At 48.4% G+C, this 22,477-nt stretch overlaps 1 protein-coding gene across 1 annotated transcript; it reads left to right on the top strand.

Annotated features, from left to right (window-relative positions):
* The first annotated feature begins 243 nt into the window (after positions 1–243).
* Positions 244–1,272, top strand: LOC144162372 (alpha-crystallin B chain-like). Its single transcript, XM_077692872.1, has one exon. It carries the CDS (start codon positions 508–510, stop codon positions 1,033–1,035), a length of 528 nt encoding a protein of 175 aa, XP_077548998.1. The 5' UTR covers positions 244–507; the 3' UTR covers positions 1,036–1,272.
* The last annotated feature ends 21,205 nt before the right edge of the window (positions 1,273–22,477 follow it).

Below are 22,477 nucleotides of genomic sequence, written 5' to 3'. Positions count from 1 at the left end.
TATTCTGAAGCGTGCAGCGTGGCCGTGACGCTTGAGGTCACGCGCAGAAAGGTGAATGACACTAGCGCAACTCCGTGTCCGGCGGTCATCGTGGCCTCGTCGAATTTCCCGCTTTCGCTGCTTTGACTACCTTGCGAGAGATGGCGCTCCATGAAAAGGACAAATAGGGTGCCTGGACGTTTCTCCGCGCTCAGGGGCGGGCGAGGAGGAACATCCAGGAACCCTACGGACAAATGTCCCAGAACAATGGCGAGCTTTCGAGGCGCCAGACGTAACACGTGACGTTATCTTGCCACCGGAGTCAACGACTGTCAGGCGGCTTTTCTTTGCATATTTTGACCGTCTCATTGCTCGCGCCGGGTCATGAACCTTTCTCTTTGTTCTTTTTCCTCCGACGAGCCGGTCGGAAGCGGCCGACAGGGTTTATAACCGGCTCCCCGTCGCAACGCCGGCTCAGTACTCCACGCTGTCCTGAGCGGTGCGTTTGTGGCAGTCTTGCACGCATTCATGGCTCTGTTCCCGCTGTACTCCCGCGGCCTGCGCCGTTTCTTCGACGACGACGATGACTTCGGCGGCTCCTTTCTCGACGGTGAGCTTTTCGACCCGCCGTTCTACCACCAGCGGTTCTACATCCAGCCGCGTCACCACCAGCAGGCGTCAACCGGCCGCGTCTGTCCCGCCAGTCAACAGCAGGGCACCTCAGTCGCCTGCACACCGGAGAAGTTCGCCATCAATGTGGACACCCGAAACTTCGCTCCCGAAGAGATCAGCGTGAAGACGGAGGACAACTGCGTCGTCATCCACGGCAAGCACGAGGAGAAGTCCGACGACCGCGGCTGCTACGTGAAGAGAGAGTTCACGCGCCGTTACGTGCTCCCTGAAGACGTCGACCCGGAGACCGTCAAGTGCCACCTTAAGCCTAACGGACACTTGGCGCTCGAAGCTCCGAGGAAGAACGCGCCCAAAGAGTCGAAGCCGGTACCGATAGAAATTCAGCATGTCCCTGCAGTTGGTGACGGCCAGAAGAAACAGTGAGCAGTATTTGGCACCCATATGCGCCTGCCTCGGACAATCCGTGAATGTGAAACTTCTTGTTTTTTGCACTGTGAATGCGGTCCGCACTTTATCTACGAAACACTGAAGCTTTTTGTCGTTAGTCTTGCATGTGCGAACAGCCATTTCAGTATTTTCGTCTGGTCAGCCTTGCCATTTCGTTTTCTTGCTAAACACCAAAAATGTTCAGTAAATAAATTTTTTTCTTTACTTCGTCAATGACGTCTCCGGGTTACTGTCTTATGTTTACGCATGGCGCGAACTATCCCGAAATAGCGAAAAGGAGTGTCTAAGGTTATGTAATCGCAATCATGGCTCAAGTTACGTCTAGATGTGCCCTGCGGAATGAATGGTTACGTCGAGGCGAAGCGTTCGGATAAACTTAGAAAGACCGCGCTAAAAAACGATACGAAAGGACGGAAATACAAACACTTTCCTTTCGTATCGTTTTTAGCGCTGTTTTTCTAAGTAGCATCATGCACCAACTAGCCCGTCTCAGTTCATTTGTTCAGTCCAAATTAAGTAGCATCATTTGAAGCTTATCATTGCCTCATGCATATTTCCTATACAGTTTTTCTGTGTGCTAGGAAATATGCACAGGTTATCACAGTACCCACTTGAACAACTTTCCGCTCTTGTCAATGTGTCTGCGGGTTCGTCGATTCTTCGCGGGTTACGCCTTCGTTTCGGAGATCAAAGGTCACTGCTTCAATTCCTGGCTGTTTAAAAAGTGGTATTGCCATCGTCGTCATCAGTGATGTGTACCAACTGTGTTTATACATTGGTCTCTCCGCTAAAGATGTACCGATTCAAGGCAGCGCGTGTTCAAGTTGAAGTTTATACAACACAGCACAGAAACAGGTAAAAAAGCCGTTTTAAGGCTTGCGGTCAGCTTCTAGTAACAGGGGCATAGAACATGTCTGTTGTTTTGAAACAAGAGACACAATATCTTAAATGCGGTTAAAGGAGGCGTCGACGCACATGCAATTGCAAAGATAAGTACCATAAACTGTCCCCGTTGAATTCGTACAAAATGATAATGCAGTTTTACCAAGTTCAAATCAATAAGTGCCATTGGAAAGCGAGTGTTCCCGCTATGTGTTTAAGCATTGATGGCAAAGTGTACTTAATCACGTGACTGCCACAATTTTTGCGAGTGTGTGGAATTTTCCTAATGTTTTTGATTCGTGTATTGTAAGCAGCCCGACGTAGCGTTAGAGCGACGAGTTCGGTCAGGTAGGGGTCAGGTTTTCTAATGCTAGTGTGGTAACTGTTTGTGGGCATATAATTACATAATTCAGATACCGGTAGAACTTCAAGCTTGTCAAACAAAGGTTCTGTGTGTGTATTGTTCGATTAACACGTTTCCATCACTTCGAGTTATCGATTCGCTCTCGCGCTAAAAACTGCTAGCCTCCTGGTTAGCTCAGTTGGTAGAGCGACTACTCCGGTTAAGCGGGGGTCCCGGGTTCGTATCCTGGACGAAGACGAATTTTTCCTCAACAGCGAAGTTTCGGAGAAAGCTGTCCGCTTTCCTTTATAGCCGTACAGCTGTATTTAGCTGGATGTCGAACTTTCCTTCGTAGAAACTTACTCCACCTTGGGGATTTCCCCTAGATCTGTTCGTATCGTACGGAACGTTTCCAATTATCTTATTAGCTTTCTTTTTGCCATTGTTGAAGTTCAACTAAGTTAGCAGTGGTTGTTGCACCATGTACTGAAGAAGCAATAGCTTAATGTCATGAAACGAAGAGAATTGTATAAAAGCAGTTTTATCCTTTGAGGCGAGAGTCTACATAAGCGAGATGACTTGCCAACCGCGCGCGAGACTCAAGAAGTGGCGTCGACGTGCGAGTTCCAGGACTTGTCTACGCGAAATGTGGCGCTAATAATTTTTATACCGTTTGCATTAGGTCAATAGTGAACGGGCCGACCGTTAAATTTACGATTATTTATTTTTGTTTATTTATGGAATGCGGCCGAGCACGTGTTCTTCTGAACTGTACTGAGCATCCGGGCTGGAAGGGCTGGGTTTGGTTTGGTTAAGCAGGGCTAGGCTATAGGCGACGATGAGACAGGGTAGGCTATCGACTGTTAATTCATATGATTATGGCCACGATGATGTAGCACGTGCGGATGCTACGCGAGAAGCGCGCTCCAAGCATTTACCGAGAATTCCGTCCCGTTTACACAAAGCTCGCTGACATGCGCCGACAGTGATAAGAATAGCGGGCGAGCCGTTGTGCGTGCAAGGTTACGACAACCGCAGCGGTGCTGTAGTGAATAAATAACCCATGATGTGTTATCACTTACGAGCGTCAGTGAACTGCGGACTTGGCTCTTATCGTGAAGGAAGCAAAAATGCTCCATCCGATAACGGCTTCCTCCACCGTGGGCGGAACGCCGCTGGTGAAAAGCGTTAGGCGACTCCATAGAAGACAGGCGAACGTTGCGCAATCGCGCTATTGTAGGCGGCGTCTGAAAGGCCCTGGCTGCCGCGGTTCCTGGGATCCCGTTCTCGACCTCACGTAATCGTCATCTTTCTGAAGGCCTGCTTGATTGGCTTTCAGTGTCCTCACAATGACTGGAAGCCAATAGGGAGTTGCCTTTTTGGTACCGTCTGGTTATTGTGGCACGAAACGAAGTCAACAAAGTCTGACTTGTTTTCGACTTAAGAAGTTTTCATGAATTCGCCCTGTTGTCTTACCAAAGCAATCGCCGACGTTACACGTAATCGTCTGACGGAACGCCTGTAATATAACGCTCACCTTACAAAAAAAAAAAAACGCCACGGAGATATAGCTGCTAAGCACACAAATAACTCTTGCTACGTATTCTCAAAATCGAGACAGAAGTTGACGTTCGCAATACAAACATGTTTTCGCAGTTGAGATTAGCGTTAGTATCACAAGTCGATCGACGGTTGCCAATATGCCAGTGAACGGCGAGTGTTGATGCCATATCCCCAGCCTACCACAGTGAGATGAAAAGGCTCTTTCTTGTTGGCTTTTGCCCCTCGTGAGGGCCCTCAAAGCCAGTCATTCATAACACACTTTTGATAAAGCGATCAGTTAAAGTCGAGAACAGAGCCCTTGAAATGAGGCCCTAGATTTTAGGGAGAGTCTATGTATTCGTTCCGTCGCGTCAGGCTGTTTTGTGTGAAATGAAATTAAAAAATAAAACCTTGTTAGGTGCAGCCGTTAGGTTGGGTTTAACTAGTTTGATGCTGGGTTTAGGTTTGTTTAGGTTACTTTACGTTACGTTGAAACAGCTGTTTTAGGTAGGTGAAGCTGCGGAAGGGCAAACATACTCTCCCTATTGTTAACTTAGCCATTATCACGGGAACTATTTCGAAGTGGACACATTAAATCCACTGGCTCTAGCTTCTCCAACCGTGCCGGTGGCGTATAATTTCTGCATAACTTTTTTCTGAGTGACAGATTTCGCCTAATGTTCATTACGTGAAAGTGCTTGCCGGATGCCCATGCTCATTCTACGCCTAATTTCGCTCTCGCGGTTTCTACCAAAAGGGGGCACTTCTCAAAGATACTTATACCCATTAACCTCTTTTCCGGTTTCATAATGTATTTTTTCATCTTTATTTTTAACCTATATACCACTGAGCTTTCCGAGAACAGTTGCTGGAGCATTCATCGCAGGACTCGTGATTCACTGAACGAGACGACCTCAACCTCAAATCTCCGGTGGCCTAAATGTTCTCCATTTACTCCTGACCGCTCTAAACCAAGCCGATTGCTTTTTTTTTTAATGTGGTGAATGAAGCACACAAGAGGCGCATTTGTGTATTTTATTCTGGTAAGCTCTATCACTCGAAAATCTTCCAACGTTCACCGTATCTATGCATGCCGCACTTCGACGGGTATACGCTTGATAGCAAATCTACACGTATATCCGTATATCCAGTTGTAGCCTTAAATCGAATGACTACTTCACTCTGATGTCTCGTTATTTTTTCTAGGTAATCCCGAGGGGACGCTCTGTGAAGCTCCAGGAGAGCCTGGGCAGAAGTGTTTTTAGTTTAAAATACAAAAATGAAGGAAGCTCACACTAATGCGTAAGACGTGAAGGTAGCGAAGCTGTGCGCAACCTTTACTACCATCACGACGGCTTAAGTCCACGATTGCAGCCGATTCGCTTCTTCTTCGCTGCCGCAACGACCTTTACTCCATCTTTGTTGCAATCTATAACGGGGAAAAAGCAGCAAATCGAAGAAGCACTCGTGTCGAGTAAGTACTTACTCGTGTCGAGTAAGTGGCGTGGCGAGTAACGCCGCGAACAACAGCGTTATTCCGGGACGCCGCCTTGGTGCAGTATATACTTGGGTCGAGCGAGCGAGCTAGAACGACAAGCCGAGCGCCTAAAGTGCTCTAAAAAAACGAAATACCATGAGATAGACCTGCTGGGGCTCGAACCCAAGCCGTCAGCGCCAGTACCCAGTACACTACATCGATGCCACAGAGCCCGAACGATTGGCGCTTTTCAGCAGCCGCTCAAAAGAACAGCGCGCGTAGTGACGTCACGCATGTCACGTGGGTGCTTTGATCAGCGAAGCGTTGGGAATGCATCCGGCTCATCGACTGGCCTGTCACGAAATCCTTCTTCTTTCGTTGCGTCCGTCGGAATGTATTTTCGCAATCAACCAGCATTCACCGATGCTCTGACCAAGGGCTGCACATGTTTAGCCGAACATGGCGTCGCGTTGCAGAAATCAGTTTTGTCTGTTTCGTGTCCGTTTCAAAGTGTCCGTTTCGAGTGAGCCGTGATTGGCTGAAAGCAGACGACCGGATGTGACGCAGCACATCACTGGACAGAGGCCTCGCAAGTGAAACTTCGTCTCGACTGAAGCGAACGCGAAATGGACCTTTTCGAAATGCACACAACTCAGAATTCTGCCCCTAGCCAGCAGCTGACCATCTTATTACGGTACTTATACACGGGCTATAGAAAGGTACTGTATTAAGACTTTTTCTACGGAATGTCGGCGTAATTGTATAAGACTTGAAATAGGGAGGCCTGCTCCGCAGAGGACCTCCCTTCCTATTTAATCTGCCCTTAACCATTTTGGGATGGATGGATGGATGGATGGATGGATGGATGGATGGATGGATGGATGGATGGATGGATGGATGGATGGATGGACGGACAGACAGACAGACAGACAGACAGACAGACAGACAGACAGACAGACAGACAGACAGACAGACAGACAGACAGACAGACAGATAGATAGATAGATAGATAGATAGATAGATAGATAGATAGATAGATAGATAGATAGATAGATAGATAGATAGATAGATAGATAGATAGATAGATAGATAGATAGATGAAACTTTATTATCACACCAAAGTTGTCACACTCTTTGACCGAAAAATCTGTAGTATAGGTGTAAAAATGGTGTTTCGAAGTCTTTCCCACTCTTTTTCTTGTTCCAACACTCTACAGCCTTTTTGTGTGGCAAAAGGGGTGTTGACCGACTACAACACCCCGGGGGTTTTTTTAGGGTGTGGAATCAGTGTTAGTTGTTTGATTGCAGTGATGATTATTGAAGCCACACACGTACCTAGTTGCAAACACTCCCACCTCACCAATTGTGGAAGACGTTCAAGTCCCCCGCCGTATATCCTTTCGGAGCAGCAAGGCACCTTTGGTATTTGCAAAAACAAATATTGTTATGTCATTAACAGCTTTTACGCAATAATTATACAGCACACCAATCATTGGTAGTCCCTGAAAATTATATTCTTGGTAGTGCTTATGCAACTTAACAATTGTGTTGTGAGTCACAAGCAGAATGATAACACGATTCTTGCTTAAATGTGGTTTTTTCCTATCAATACGAATTAATTTTGTCTGAAACCTATAAAAAAATAATGCCCTGAATAAACACGCTAAACCATTCGCACCCTGTAATGCGTCCAAAAGCCAGGACAAGTGTTGTAAGGGGGTCACAATCTTTTTAGGGCTTAACACCCTTTTGCACATTCTCTGGGTACACACTAATGCTCTAAAAGGTGTTGTACAGGTGGTATTAGGGTGTTGGGAGGTGGTTACACCGTTTCTCTTTGTACCTCAACACCATTGCTTTACTTAGGGGTGTAAGCACACTCATTCTGTGCAGCGAAAAGGATAGGGGCCGACTTAACACCCCTTGGTTTTTGTTGTGTGTTGTGATGGGGGCGTTGAGTTGTAAATAAATTATGCCCATATATATTGTTTTAAACACCGTGAGGTACACAACGTACACAACATGCCCCGCTCGTAGAAAATATTCAAGTCCACCCCTGTAGCTCATTTCGAAGTAGTACGGCTCGCTGCAAATCTGGATAAAATATTCGTTATGCTATTAACAGTCGCTGCGCAACAATTAAACAACGCACAAATCATTATTAGTCGCCTTAATATTCTTTTCTTGCTAGTCTAGAGCAACGAGGCTAAAAATTGTCGTAAATGAAGTAGAAGAATAACACGATAATTGCAGTCTATTAATGGTTTGCTGGCATCAATAAAATAGAATTTTTGAATGATGTTGAAAAACGAGTACTTTGAATGCACAGCATTCGAGTCCTCTCCAAAAGCTGTCGAAAGCTTTCGAAGGGAGTCACACCTGTTTTTTGGTGTGCCGACACCGTTTTACACAGAAAAAGGGGGGTGAAACAAAATCAAAGCCCCTTTCATTTAACAAGAAAGATGGTTGAAATGCGAATCTTTCTGCGCGCAATTAAGTGGGCGTTTGCGATTGATTTGTTTAAATTAGATTCATTTCGAAGTTGGAACAACGGGAAGTGGGGAGGGGGGATTCAAATTGCAATATCCCAACTGCTTCGGCCGTGTCAGAATGGCGAGGAACCGAGGTTCGGTTGCGATCACGGGAGGCGTTTTTTTTTTGTTTTATCATCATCACCATATGCCCTCCCACTGTGTAAAGTTGGCTGACCTGGAGTGCGTTCTGGTGGCAACACCGCCATCAGTCAGAACAAGAAAGCCTCACTGTAATAATGAACAGCCTTCTTCGAGGCTGTTGTTAGGGTGTGGAATAAATATTTGGCAGGTCAAGAAATTTCACAGTTTATTGAACAAAACAACTGACGACAACAGTTGTTCCACTACGCATTACGATTTTAAAATTTTGAAAATCGGCTCGCTGACCTGTACATTGCCTATAATACCGGAGCTGTTATAGGTAGCGTATGTTCATAACGGAAGTCGTACCGACTGTAGAGGTCTTCGCTTGAGGCGTAAGCCTGAACAACTTTCAGTCAGTTTCCGATCCTGAAAGGAGCCATGAAGACAAAACACAAGTTTGCATTATTCAGAGTTCAGAGTTTCTTTATTTGACCACAAAGCAGCGCGTGCTTATACAAAGGAAATTACAAACAGAAATGTCAACAGCGCAATGTGGTGTGGAAAATGAGGAGAAAGCTGCGCACATGCAGCTTGACAAAGCCGCGCACATGCTGCTTGACACATGCAGCGTGACGAAAGATATAGTGCCCCCAGCGCTTGTCCGAATGCAAACGACGCTTCATTCACTGAGAAATAAATTAATTGAAGTTAAAATTTTGATTTCCCCGCTAAATCGTGCGTTTTCGTGGCTTGCAATGACATCAGAAAGCTTTGTTTACCGTTAGTGAACCTAGATGGCGCCACCACACCGCGGTAAGCCTTTTCTGCCTTTGGTTTGTTTATGAACGTATTTGTACCTGGCTTGTTTTGTTCATGGAGACAATCGCTTCGTGAAACATGGTGCTCGCTCAACAGGCGGTTTATTACGTGCAGTTGCCAAGCGACATTCGTACCGTTCGTACTCATTTCGGAAAACGCGGTAGCAGACATCGCCTTCCTGCCGTTCCGCCAGATGGCACCAGCGTACCAACAGACGAGACTTGGGGGTGCGCCCAACTGGACGGGTGCCCATTCTAACCACGTCGAATTTCGACAGCTCGATTTAGTCGCCATCGTCTGTTTTTACATGCGCGAAGGTCAAATTACTCCTCACCTAATAATGTCTACCCCGGAGGTCCAATCGTGAGCCGCATAAAGCCATGGAAAATGTAATCCCGACGGCGCACCGACTGCCGGGTTAGCAAGATAAGTGCGCTTCGCCTGAGTGCTCGCTGACATGCAGGCGATAACCTCAGGAGGCGGTGGAAGCGAATTGAGAAATACGACGGAACAAAAGTTAGCGCGCTTCTATTTTAAGGCGAACTCCTTAAGTGCCCGAATGTGCAAAAAAAAAAAGGAAAGAAATTGTCCGGTACAGAATATGCGGCAGCTGTAACCACCAAAAAATTGCCCCCACCTCCCCGAAGGGAATCGTGAGGAAGTGCGAATGCATTTCTTGCGCCGAGAGTACACGGCGTAGTAATTCTGACATCGCCTTGAGAGGCGCCCAGCCAGCGAACGGTCTAAACTGGAGCAGAGCGAGCAGGAGACTGTAGCGAGAGAGCGCGCGCGAGCCGACCCACGGAGGTCTGGCGGTTTATCGCTGCATATATAGGGGGGTACGCCGCGCCGAGCCAGGTGGCTGAGAGAGGAGGCGAGCGCAAGGGGAGAGGGACAGCGGCGCACGGCAGCTGCAGCCGAGCGAGGGGAGAGGAGGTGCGGGTGCGTGACGTCACGGCGCGGGGAGGGAGAGTGACACACAGCGGCGCACGGCAGCTGCCGGGGAGAGGAGGTGGAGTATGTGACGTCACGGCGCGGGGAAGGGAGAGGGACGCGCGCGGCCCACGCCGTCGCGCCGCGAGGAGCGGTGAGGGGCGTGTCGTCACGTGGGGAGTGACGTCACTGCGCCGTTGCAACCGACGCTCCTCTCCGCTCCACGCCGTTGCTAGGGGATAGGAGGACTGCGGACGGACGGCGCCGCCGGCGGTGGAAGGTTTGGGGTCGCTTATAAAGTGCATTGCACTTAAAAACTTTGAGCCGTCCACTGTTGTGAAATCGGAAGACAAGCGGAGCTGTACATCGGTGTGCGTATAACTATATTGAGTTATGTATGCGAATTACTATACTGATCGAATAAAGACACATACACGTAAATTCCTTAGAATTAATTCTAGATTATTTTTTATATAATTTGTTTCAGAATAGTTTGCATGAAACGAGAGTTACATTCGTTTTCAATAAAACGTGCTGATGGGCTAGTTGATGGGTTAGTTCTGATGGGAGGCTTAGCACAAAAAAGACGAGGACAGTGGCAGACGAGACAGGCGCTACTAACAACTGAGTTTATTTCGGAAAGTACAGGCACACACACTGAAGAAAAAAAGAATGGAACGAAAAACAAGATACACCACGGGCGGAGCGCAAAGATCAGAAAAAAAGTTTATAGAAATGTACTTTCCTTATCAGAGATAGAAAGCGACGCCACATTCACGCACACGGGCCTCTCTTTTTATAAAAACCGGCCGACGCATCAATTACCACCTTAGAGAACATGCCCTGTAGATGTAAAATGCAACTGGTTCGCACTTGCCGCTGTAAGGATTGCGATTGTGACTCGAAACCCGACCTGAACAAAACAAAAATAATCGAAAGAAGCAGAGATGCGACTGCACGTGAGGTTGCAAAGGCGTTTTTTATAAAAAGAAAGGGGGCCCATGTGCGCGAGTGTGGCGCCGCTTTCTATCTATGATAAGGAAAGTGCATTTTTGTTTTCTGATGTTCGCGCTCTGCCCGTGGTGTATCTTCTTTTTCCTTCCATTTTTTTCTTCAGTGTATTCCTATCATATATGTGCCTGTACTTTCTGAAATAAACTCGGTTGTTAGTAGCGCCCGTCTCGTCTGCCACCAATCTCGCCTTTTTTTTTGCGCTAAGCCTCCCACACAGCCGTTTTCTGTAGCCATACTCCATCCGTAGACGACCATGTATCGACAGCAGCTTGGAATTCCGTAACATTTACAACTTCGCTGCGAACTAGCCAATGCTGGCAAGGAAATGAAACTCGGCGTAGTGACACAGTCGTCTTAGCGGTCAATTTCTGCACGATTTTTCTCTCGACACCTGTAGTATTAGATTGCGAGCTGCAGAGCATTTCACACTAACTCTGGAGTGAGTGCGGGCGATTCTTTGTCGACGCTACACGATAGACGCATGCAATTTCGGTCAGAACCTAGCACAAGACATCTTCGCTGTAAAAAAAAAAGAAAAGAAAAACCATTTGATCTTATTCGGAAATTGAACCCGGGTCTCTAGAGAACCCGGGCTCAGTGCACTGCCAGCACACCAACCAAATTGTTCCGAGTGACTGGACAAGAGTTAGCCCAAAGCGAGCGGCGCCGAAGTCACGACGCGTGACCGGGGAACGTGACGGCCCGTGAGTATCAACAGGTGCACCCCAGCCACGGAGAACGCAGATTCTCGGAAGCCGGGGTGTGAGGGGAATAATTTGCGGCGAGAGACGAGGTAACTGCGGCATAGAAAGACACGCAAATATAATAGCAGTATCGCCAGGCTTTCGCTTTCAAAGCTCGTCAGCAGGCAAGTGCTCGAAGGAATTTTACTGCAGAGCACTTTAGGGGCCCGCCTTGTTCTCGTAGCCCGCTCGTTCAAATCCCAACGGTATGAAACACACCAGCTGCTGAAAGTCCCCTCAAGTTCGTCCAGTTCAGTCAAGCAGTGCCCTCGTGAAGAACAAGATGGTGAAGGCATCGTTCTTGACGTAATCCCTCTCGAAAACGTGCCTGTCCATCTTCGCGATGCACAACCAACTCGAAACTAGAACTTCACCTTCGGCCGGAGTCGAGTCGCTCCCGTTGAAGGCGTCGCAAGGAGCGAACCAGCTTCTCACGTGACTACCGCCGTCTGAGTTGTGGAGCAGGGTGAAGGCGCAGATCCTCTGAAAAGGCCAAATCAACTCGCTCGCACCGAGGGCATCGTCGTCTCTGTGCACCCTGACGCAAGCACTGAGCTCTGCAGTCTTGATGCCGTCGATGCAAGCTTTGAGCTGAATCCTGTAGCCTGGAACGATGAGGAACGCCGGACTGTCGACGTAGTGTATCCCGTTCCGTAGCTTTGAGTAGCTGCCCACGACCCACTCGAAGTGCTTGCGGACCAATTCTTCCCTTCGGAGCAAGGGGGTCAGCCAAGAAGAGTGCGCGAGGCAGCTACGGTCTGACGATTCACCAGGGGGGTGGACCTTGCCGCTTCCGCCAAGGCGAGTAGACGGTCTTTCGTTACCTCGATTCCGCCGAGGACCTCGAGGAAGAGCTTTTCACTGTGCCGTTTGATGTCCTCGGCGGTTCGAGAAGCCAAATCTTCCATGAGCATTTGGAGGTGTTCCTTGGAACAAAGCGTCTTCAAGGAGCCAGCTCTGTCGCTCTCCTGGGCGTCTTCATGGCCAGTCTGGTCGTCATCAAGGCTGCCTTTGTGAGGTGTGACGGCAGTGCCGCCCGCAGAGGCCGTGCTGCTCCGCTCATCCGCCGGTCGTCGTCCTCGAGGTGGTACGGTGGGTCGGACTTGTTCCCCGCTCACCACTGAATTCCCGTGCGCCAGATCACGTCCGCCGGCACGTCTTGCGCTCCGACGGTGGGCAGCTTCGACGTGAACGGCGAGCTCACACCGAAGCACGGTCTCGGAGCACAGAGAGCAGGGTACTTTGTAGAAGGTGCATTCACCGTCGAAATGGCGAGTCATGTCGTCCAGAGGTCCGGCGTAGGGGCAACCGTTCTCCCTGTTCCAGCAGAAGGCGACCAGGCAGCCGAGGTCTTCGTACTGCGTGCGTCCCTTGTGGAGGGGCTTGCGCGGCCGGAGGTTTTTGCCGTCGAGCGGACACCGAAGGGACAAAGTGCGAGTCTGGACGACGTCCGCGAAGCAGGCGTTGCAGTAGACGTGCTTGCAGCTCAGTGTGTAATGGTTCGACGGAACGCAGCGGCAGAGAGAACACACCGGCACGGTAGCGGGTAGGCTTCCGTCGAACTCGACGGCCCGGGTGCGGAAGACGGCGCCGAAGCCCACCAGCTGGTATCGTTCCCGCTGAAGGGATGCAGCCATGCCCGTTCAGAGTTGCTGGAAGAAAGCGCTGGGCGACACCTCGTTCGATGAAGCTCGAATGGCTCGGCGTCGCTTTGTAGTCGGCGATAAAGGGGGTCGAGATAAAGGGGGGTCGGCGATGAAGGCGGGCGATAACGGTTGGGAACACGCCCTCTGTTGTCTTTTCCGCAGCAGTGCCCTTGAAGCGCAACTACGGTAAGCGGAGGAAACCACTCGAACAGATGAAGAAAAAGAATGAAGTTGCGGTGTCTTTTTTTTTTTTGAACTTGTACAATTGTGTCACATTTTGACGCGTTTTTGCGCTCAGGTGCAGTTGCATAATGTGTTATGTTGAATTTAAGTTGATTTATCGGCTTGGTTGCTTCGAACGGGGAAGATTATCTTAAATTTGGTCCTGGCACACGTGGTCTCTGCTATCAGCTACGGCGGCGGTCAGCCAAGCAGCATCTGTACTCACGAGTAGATAACTAGCTAGGGCAGCGTATTTGAAACAAAATCTTTAGCAGTTCAGAGGTGTCACGAGGCTTCTGTCCCCTCCCCTTCTTCCTTGGCTTCTTTTTTTTCAACTTCCTTGTGTTTGGCGCTTGCTCTGTGGTACTTCATGCCCAGTAAAGAATTATTTGATGTCTAATGCTTGTCCCCTGTGCTTCTTGCCTTCCCGTTTTCTCGTGCGCTAAAAATATCTGCCAACCTTGATTACCAATCAGCCCACATTGACGGTCTGATGAGAAGCCCCTTCGAAAACGCAGGACGGAAGCAGAACGTCTAAGTCGTTCCGTTGCACAAAAATGCTTTCGCACTTAGAAGCCACTTAAGAAGAACTTGGGTGTCCTCGGACTTATTATTAACTCCCGTAAAGCGCTGCGTATAAACAATCCCCGTTTTGTGAGCTTTTACATTCTAGAAAAGAAACCAAGAAAGTATCGGTAAAGACATTAACTACCGGTTTTGTTTTAATCCTAATTTTAATTCTTTCATTTGTTTCGACATTTATCATTGGTCTTACTCATTATTTTTTTTTGGTCGATGATAACCATTTAATCAGGGCCAATCTCCCTGTATACGCGTGGAGGCTGTACTGCCCTTTACCTTCTGTGACGTCTCTAAAAATGTGATGATGATGGTGATGATGATGTGTGGATTTTGTTGGCGAAATCTAAAAAAAATCTGCTGGCTAGTGTCTGCTAACGCTCTCCGTTCCCTGCAGAGCGGGATGATAGGCCACCGCCTCGTATACCTACGTCATGTTCCTTGTAAAGCAACTAGCGTCTCGTGGAGGACACGCCTGGTGAAATGATTAGAAGTGCCTATTCCGTGGATTTGCTGGTGATGATGATCATGACCGCAGTATAAAGCCAACATTATTCTGTGGACCAGACAACAGTATAATGTTCATGTTTATTCTGTGGACCGAACCACGGTAAAACTGGTCCTTATTCGTCCCAATTGAACCGAGAAGATTTCAATCCAAACTTATTTACAAGAATAATGCGTAAAATTGACGAGAACAGGCTCCAGCAAAGAAGAAAAAGAAGAAGGAGACAGTTTAATAACATGAGGATGGAGACACGGCCAAAGTAGGGGCGGGTCGGGAGCGAAAAAAAAACAACATAAATGCCGGTACTCGAACCCAGGGCGTTAGCGCCAAAACCCAAGACTCTACCACTGCGTCACGACAGCCATTTTTTTTGTAACGCAACGTTTGTTTACACAGATGTACATATATACATGATACACCAGCCAACGGATTGAACAGTTTTAGCAGTAGCTCAAAACAGGACGCAGCACTGTGATCTGGACCACAGAATAAAGCTGGACGTTATTTTGTGTTCTGGTCCACAGAATAGGCAGCGCGGATATGATTCGTCGGCGCGGAATCCACGGGAGCAATAGTTCCCGTATACACTCTTTCCGTCGACTTGTTTGGGTCACGTGCCATATCGTCGCATTGAAATTATGCAAACAAATAATAAAAAAAAATCTGCTCACTTTGCTGCAAATGGCGTTGAAAGACGATAGTCTTCTGTCGCCTCTGCCACGTAAATGGCCGTCTTCCCTCCCTCGCCAATCTGTCACTCCCTTCCCCTCCCGTCTCGCTCCTCCCACGATAAACACGTTGCAGGTTTGCTCCAGTCAATTCAAAGTTCCCGCGTTCCACTGCTCGCGCGCCATCAGATGGAACATTTCCTTTCTCTGGGACTTCTTGGAATGCCGCCACGAGGTCTCTCTGTATTTTTGGGTCAAAACATTGATTTCAACTCCTTTTGTAGCGTGAGCTACACTGGCCAAGGTTGAGCAGTTTCGCGTGGCTCCTGGAGAGCCGTGCTGCGCTTGCGCGAGGAGCAGTGACGTGTCACGGCGCACAGAACGTTGCTCGCTGCGCGCCGTCTCCCACACACCCCACGCGCCCAGCGTCTTCGCCGACCTTCGTTAAGCACATGGCAGCCCGGTCCACCTGATGATCATGCGAGGGGTGGCCGGGTGTGGAACGGATGGCTCGTGCGTCGCGGCAACACCGGCGTGGGCCTGTGGAGCCAGCTTAGCTCCGGGGCGATTGGTGACGCTGCCCCGGAGCCGCTTGATAAATATACGTGTCAGATAATGCGTATACCGTGCGTGTGTGTCATTGAAGCAGCAGTAAGCATGACAATCAAGTTAATCCTAGACAACCAGGTAAGCTAAGAACAACCAGCTGAACCTTAGCTCACGCTACTTATATCCCGGCATAGCATAGCTAAGCCAATGCTAATTTTTTTCTTACTTATAGACCTGGGTTCGGCGCAGGCTAGCGGCCTCCTGAACGTATACATGTATAGGAGGCTGACCACATCTCCGTCCCAATATCCCCTTGCTCAAATAAATGTTTATTCCTCCTCTAGCAGCGCAGGCTGGCGGCCTTTTCGACTAAGGAGGCTGAACTCACAACCCGACCCTCAAACTAACGTCAATAAACGTTTATTACTACTACGACTACCGCAAAAATCAAGCAGCCATGTATTTTTATTTGAAAGCTATAGACTGTAAATACCGCTTATGTATTGATGTCTTGCCTCAAATATTGCCACGAACCATGTATTGTTTATTTATTGTTTGTTTTTTACTGCCGGGCCACGCCCGGTTGTGTTATCTGCGTTCGAAGCTAAGCGCGGCTTCCATTCTTTATTTTTATGCCGCACGGGCTATCACATTCAGATAAGCAGACTGTTTCGCCTTAACGGCGCTAGCCCAGAATAATCTTCTGTGATCTACAATGTTTTGGATGGGAATCGACGGTTCCAGAAACAATTGCGCCGAAAGCAGACGCCGCGGCTTTCGAATCGCCGGAGCTCGCCTGCAGGCGTCACTTCGTTGACTGCCGCTTCGCTGCCTCTGTATTCTTTGAGTTGTTAGGGGAGCACAAGTTCGCTCCAATAGACTTGTTTTCCTTGAAGACAACTGCGTCGTCTTTGACTTCGTGACAATATGACTAATGTTTTCTTTTTGCTCAACAATTTTCAGAAGCATAAAGCGTGTTTGATGGCTTTGAAAATTTTTGCCTATATAGACCTGTCGTTCAAGTATTCATTAACTGTTGGCCGGAGCGCTTAACCGCGGGGCAGACGACTGATAGACAGACCAAAAGTTGCCGGTTTAAGTGGCCCGATAAAGACTATCGGCTCTTAAAAATACGGGTATAAAGGAAGTGGTAAAGACGAGCTCTGACTCACAATTTAATACGTGCCTGCTAAGCAAGCAACGAAATACCTGCTTAAATGCCCGCCTAAGCAGACATAGAGATAGATAGATAGATAGATAGAGAGAGAGAGAGAGAGAGAGAGAGAGAGAGAGAGAGAGAGAGAGAGAGAGAGAGAGAGAGAGAGAGAGAGAGAGAGATAGCTTTAATTAAATCGAGGAAATGCAAAGTGCTTACTTGGAAAGATGCCTTTTTTCTCGGGCCGCGTCGACAGCCCTTCCGATCAAGCTCAGCTGATCTCCGACGCAGGAGCGAGCCAGGGCTGTCTCCCAAAGCTCTGTGGAAAGGTGGAGGTTGGAAGTGGAAGGGGGGGGGGGGGTGTCTGTCACAGGCACCCACTATGTGTCTGAGGTTCACACGTTCTCCGCAGAAGCGGCGAAGCTGAGAAAATTGTTTGTCCCGCTTGTCCGATTGCTTGTCCCGCTTCTCCCGCTTGTCCGACCTGCGTCAGTTAGTTAGGAAGCATACATTTCCGGTCATTGCCATCGCAGAATCCCGCCTGTGATTGGATATTCGTCTGTCGGGGGACAAACTGCACCAGTCTTCGACGACCTGCGAACAGAGCAGAGTGCTACTCGGAATTCGTCAGGACTTGACCTTTGCGCTTCACACTGTCGCACAAGACGCATTCAACGAATACGTTGCAGCAACAGTAAAGCATGGCCGTGCAACCTTCACCATAATAACCGGGTACGTCCCACCGAGGGCGAAATTCAACACGAAGCACCTGGAAGACATTTTGTCCACTACACCTCCCCCGCACTTGCTCACAGGTGATTTCAATGCACACCACCCAGCTTGGGGCAGAACAAAAGACTACATCAAGGGGAAGCAGTTTGCTCCGTGTTGCCAACGAAGCGGGCCTGGACGTGTTAAACACTGGTAGCCCCACATTTTTCCGCGGCAAAACTTCAAGTGTGTTGGATGTCACTATGGCCTCTGCTTCCCTGCTGCCGTCCATGTCCTGGCATTCCGATATTAAAAGCTTTGGTAGCGACCACGTGCCCACATACACAATATTTGAAGGAATTTGTGGAAGACCGTCTAAGCAGAAGGCATACTGTGTGAACTGGGACACCTCCCAAAACCTATTAGAAGATAATGCTGGAGCCTTCTCAACAAGCGAGGAGCTCGCAGTTGCCATTGGTCGGGCCAAATCAGAATCAACACGGCAAAGTCTAATTCCAAAGCCATGGTCTACATTTGATGAGGACTATGAAAATCTTCGCGCTATTCGCGAGAGAGCCGAGCGCCGGGCCAGAAAAAAACTACTGCCAGAGGACATCCGAGCTTCCAGGCGCGTGCAGGAGCGCGATTAGAAGCACATGTCCACGCTTGCCAAAAACTGTCGGGCCCAGTTTTGTTCTAAATTAGATCCACGCAAGCCACTGACACGCATATGGCAGGTATTCCGCAGCCTGAGAGCTCCACCCAGTCAGAGTCACCCATTTTCTTCAGTAGCCCTCAAGCGTGGAGTCCGTAAAGTAGACGTCGCAGAAGAATTTTGCAGAAAAGTCAGTGCTCCCCAGAGCCCTTCTCTGATTCCCGCGCAGTTGACCGAGTGGCTTCCTACCACGAATTCTGTGATGATGGATGAGCCCTTTACCATCCGTGAGCTATCTGCAGCGTTAAAATCTGTTAATTTGTCCACCTCGCCTGGGCCTGATGGAGTTAGCTATTCGGCTCTGCGACATCTCGGCAACAAGGCTCTTCTGCAGTTGCTGAGTATATACAACGCATCGTGGCAGACTGGCTGTGTTGAGGCAAGCTGCAAAATTTCCCAACTGGTACCGGTTCTCAAGCCGGGAAAATGCCCCACAGACATAAACTCTTACCGACCAATTGCTCTATTAAGCTGCATTGGTAAGGTAATGGAAAAAATGGTACTACAGCGGCTTGTCTGGGACCTCGAAAACAGGCATGTCTTCCCACCAGAGATGTGAGGATTCAGGCAAGGAAGGAGCAGCATTGACAATGTGACCGCCTTGGTAACAGATGTTCGTGCACAAAAGGCTGCGAAAAGGTCCACAATTGCTGTCTTCCTAGATATAAATGCAGCACTTGACAGTGTTTCCCACGAAGCAATTCGAAGGGAGGTGGTGTTTGTAGGACTTCGAGGCCGATTATCTAAAGGATCGGTATGTCTACATGACAACCGATGACGGTGACACGACACGACATGCCATCATGCAGGGTGTCCCACAAGGTGGTGTTCTGAGCCCAACACTGTTCAGTATATGCCTCATCCGCATCACAAAGGTACTACCTCAAGGAATTCACATTTCGGTGTATGCTGACGACATCTACATCTGGGCTTCGGGCAGGAACCGAGACACATACGAGCAAAAGTGCAGAAGACTCTGTTCGCCATTGAAAAATACATCAGCAGTTGCGGGCTGCTTCTGTCTCCTGAGAAGTGCGCGGCCATGGCATTCACCAAGCGCGATGTATCTCGATACCCACTGGAGATAAATGGCGTGCAGATACCCTATGTTTGCAATCACAAATTTCTGGGCATTACAATTGACCGTTCGTTGACCTGGGCTCCCCATATCAGGCGGCTAAAGGAGCGACTCCTTTCGTTCGTTCACGTTTTGCGGATGATGACAGGAAGCACCTGGGGCTGCTCAGTGTCAGCACTCTTGCGACTGTACAAAACGCTTTTCGTAGGCCCCTCGCGATATAGCCTTCCAGCTTTACATGCTGTGTCCAGGACGAACTTGAAGGTTCTGGAAGGCTTGCAAGCTCGAGCATTGCGAACATGCCTGGGCCTTCCAAAATGAACCTCAACGATAGGAACTTTATGTGAGGCAAGGTGCTTTTCTGCGACCACTCTCCGTTCACAAGAATTGCTCCGTACTGGCCTTCGCCATGTTTCTCGATGCTTTGCTCATCCACTGGCTGCCGCTTCTGCATCTCACGTGGTGCACGTCCTGCCATCTAATTACCTCCGACTTAAGCTGCCTGCTACTCCCCCGTGGTTGTACGCGGCATGGGCTGTGTGCACCACTGTACCTGGAATAGGCAAAAAGTCGCCTATGCCTGCATCTGCCTTGACATATCGTCTTGGAGCATATTCAAACCCGTTATCCAGACCACATTCAAGTGTACACGGATGGATCCGTGACTTCGGCGTCTTCGGCAATCGGCGTATGGATTCCGTCAGTGGGACGGTCCATTAAAGAAAAGCTCAGCCACAGAACATCCTCCACGTCAACGTAGCTAGCAGATGTCAGAGCAGCACTTCTTTACATAAGCGGAAGACCCGCTCGGCGGTGGGTAATTTTTTCGGATTCCCGTCCAGCCTTGCAACTACTAAATAAGCCGCATAATTGTCGCAATCAACTTGTCTACGATATGAACGAAATATTTTCAAGTGCGGTGCGCGAAGGACATGAAATTTTCCTTCAGTGGATACCAGGTCATTCTGGTATAACGGGCAACAAGATCTCCGATGCGGTCGCCAGAGAAGCCCACTACCTCAACTTCACCGTTGGAATCCTGTTTTCAAACGAGGATAGCAAAGCAGCTGCAATCAACTAGGATGGCAACTCCAGCTGCCGCCTTGGCAGGATCCTCTGAGCAGTTATGCGCCTCTTCATGCTATACACCCTCAGTGCAATTTTCCGTATCCACGGGGTCTGCCAAAGCGCACTGAAGGCGTGTTACACCGGCTGCGACTTAATATTGCACGCACCCGAAGCTTCTTGTTTAAGCTGGGCTGGGTAGAGTCGCCATTGCGTACAGTGTGCTCTACTACCGACAACATCAGGCACATTTTAAGCCACTGCTCGCGATATGCCAGTCAGCGGGCAACAGCGTCGAAAGCGCTTGTGCGACTACGACGCGGATGGCCTCTGAAACTCCTACACTTCCTTGGACCCTTGCGAAATCATGAGGAAGCAGTGCTGGGTAACAAAACACTGCTTACTTTTCTTGCGGAAACAGGGCTAGAAAAGGTTCTGTGAACTCTCTGAGCACGTACAATTTCTATATGTGTGCATTTCTCCTCTTGCTCCCCTTTCTTTCTTTCCTGTTCTTTTTCTCTCTATTTTTCGCTGTCACCTCATTGTATTCACCCCATCTGGAGTAGCAAGCCCTACCATTAGTGGAGCTGACCTCTTCAGCTTTCATTAAAGGCGTTATCTCTCTCTCTCTCTAGTATGTTACTAGAGGTTGAATGCGCTCGGGCTGGACATTATCAGTGGTAGCTCGGCGGGTCAAATCTGGAGCCACGATGTAGAGAAATAAGCAAAACGTTGCACATTAGAAGAATAAGGGGCGCTTCTGTTTACCAAACGTCGACAGCGCACAGTGATGAAAAGTATTGGCTCTTATTCAGCTAGTGCTGGAAAACGTGAGTGCTTTATGAACATGTTGCCCTTTCCCCGTGTCGTATAACTGTGATTATCGGATGGATGGATCGATGGATGTATGGATGGACGGACGGACGGACGGACAGACAGACAGACAGACAGACAGACAGACAGACAGACAGACAGACAGACAGACAGACAGACAGACAGACAGACATAGATAGATAGATAGATAGATAGATAGATAGATAGATAGATAGATAGATAGATAGATAGATAGATAGATAGATAGATAGATAGATAGATAGATAGATAGATAGATAGAGGAAACTTTATTATCACACCAAAGTTTTCACACTCTTTGACCGAAAAATCTGTAGTATAGGTGTAAAAATGGTGTTTCGAAGTCTTTCCCACTCTTTTTCTTGTTCCAACACTCTACAGCCTTTTTGTGTGGCAAAAGGGGTGTTGACCGACTACAACACCCCGGGGGTTTTTTTAGGGTGTGGAATCGGTGTTTGTACGTTGATTGCAGTGATGATTATTGAGGCCACACATGTACCTAGTTGCAAACACTCCCACCTCACCAATTGTGGAAGACGTTCAAGTCCACCGCCGTATATCCTTTCGGAGCAGCAAGGCACCTTTGGTATTTGCAAAAAAATTATTGTTATGTCATTAACAGCTTTTACGCAATAATTATACAGCACACCAATCATTGGTAGTTCCTGAAAATTATATTCTTGTTAGTGCTGATGCAACTTAAAAATTGTGTTGTGAGTCACTAGCAGAATGATAACATGATTCTTGCGTAAATGTGGTTTGTTCCTATCAATACGAATTAGTTTTGTCTGAAACCTATTAGAAAATAATGCCCTGAGTGCACACTCTAAACCATTCGCACCCTTTAATACGTCCAAAAGGCAGGACAAGTGTTGTTAGGGGGTCACAACCTTTTTAGGGCTTAACACCCTTTTGCACATTCTCTGGGTACACACTAATGCTCTAAAAGGTGTTGTACAGGTGGTATTAGGGTGTGGGGAGGTGGTTACACCCTTTCTCTTTGTACCTCAACACCACTGATTTACTTAAGGGTGTAAGCACACCCATTCTGTGCAGCGAAAAGGATAGGGACCGACTTAACACCCCTTGTTTTTTGTTGGGTGTTGAAAGGATGTAATGGGGGCGTTCAGTTGTAAATAAATTACGCCCATATATATTGTTTTAAACACTGTGAGGTACACAACGTACAAAACATGCCCCGCTCGTAGAAAATATTCAAGTCCACCCCTGTAGCTCATTTCGAAGTAGTACGGCTCGCTACAAATCTGGATAAAATATTGGTTATGCTATTAACAGTT

The sequence above is a fragment of the Haemaphysalis longicornis genome, unplaced genomic scaffold, assembly GCF_048455015.1.
Source record: "Haemaphysalis longicornis isolate Haplotype H1 unplaced genomic scaffold, Haemaphysalis longicornis Haplotype H1 scaffold_12, whole genome shotgun sequence".
Classification (NCBI taxonomy): domain Eukaryota; kingdom Metazoa; phylum Arthropoda; class Arachnida; order Ixodida; family Ixodidae; genus Haemaphysalis; species Haemaphysalis longicornis.
This window is presented reverse-complemented; position numbering and strand designations above follow the sequence as displayed.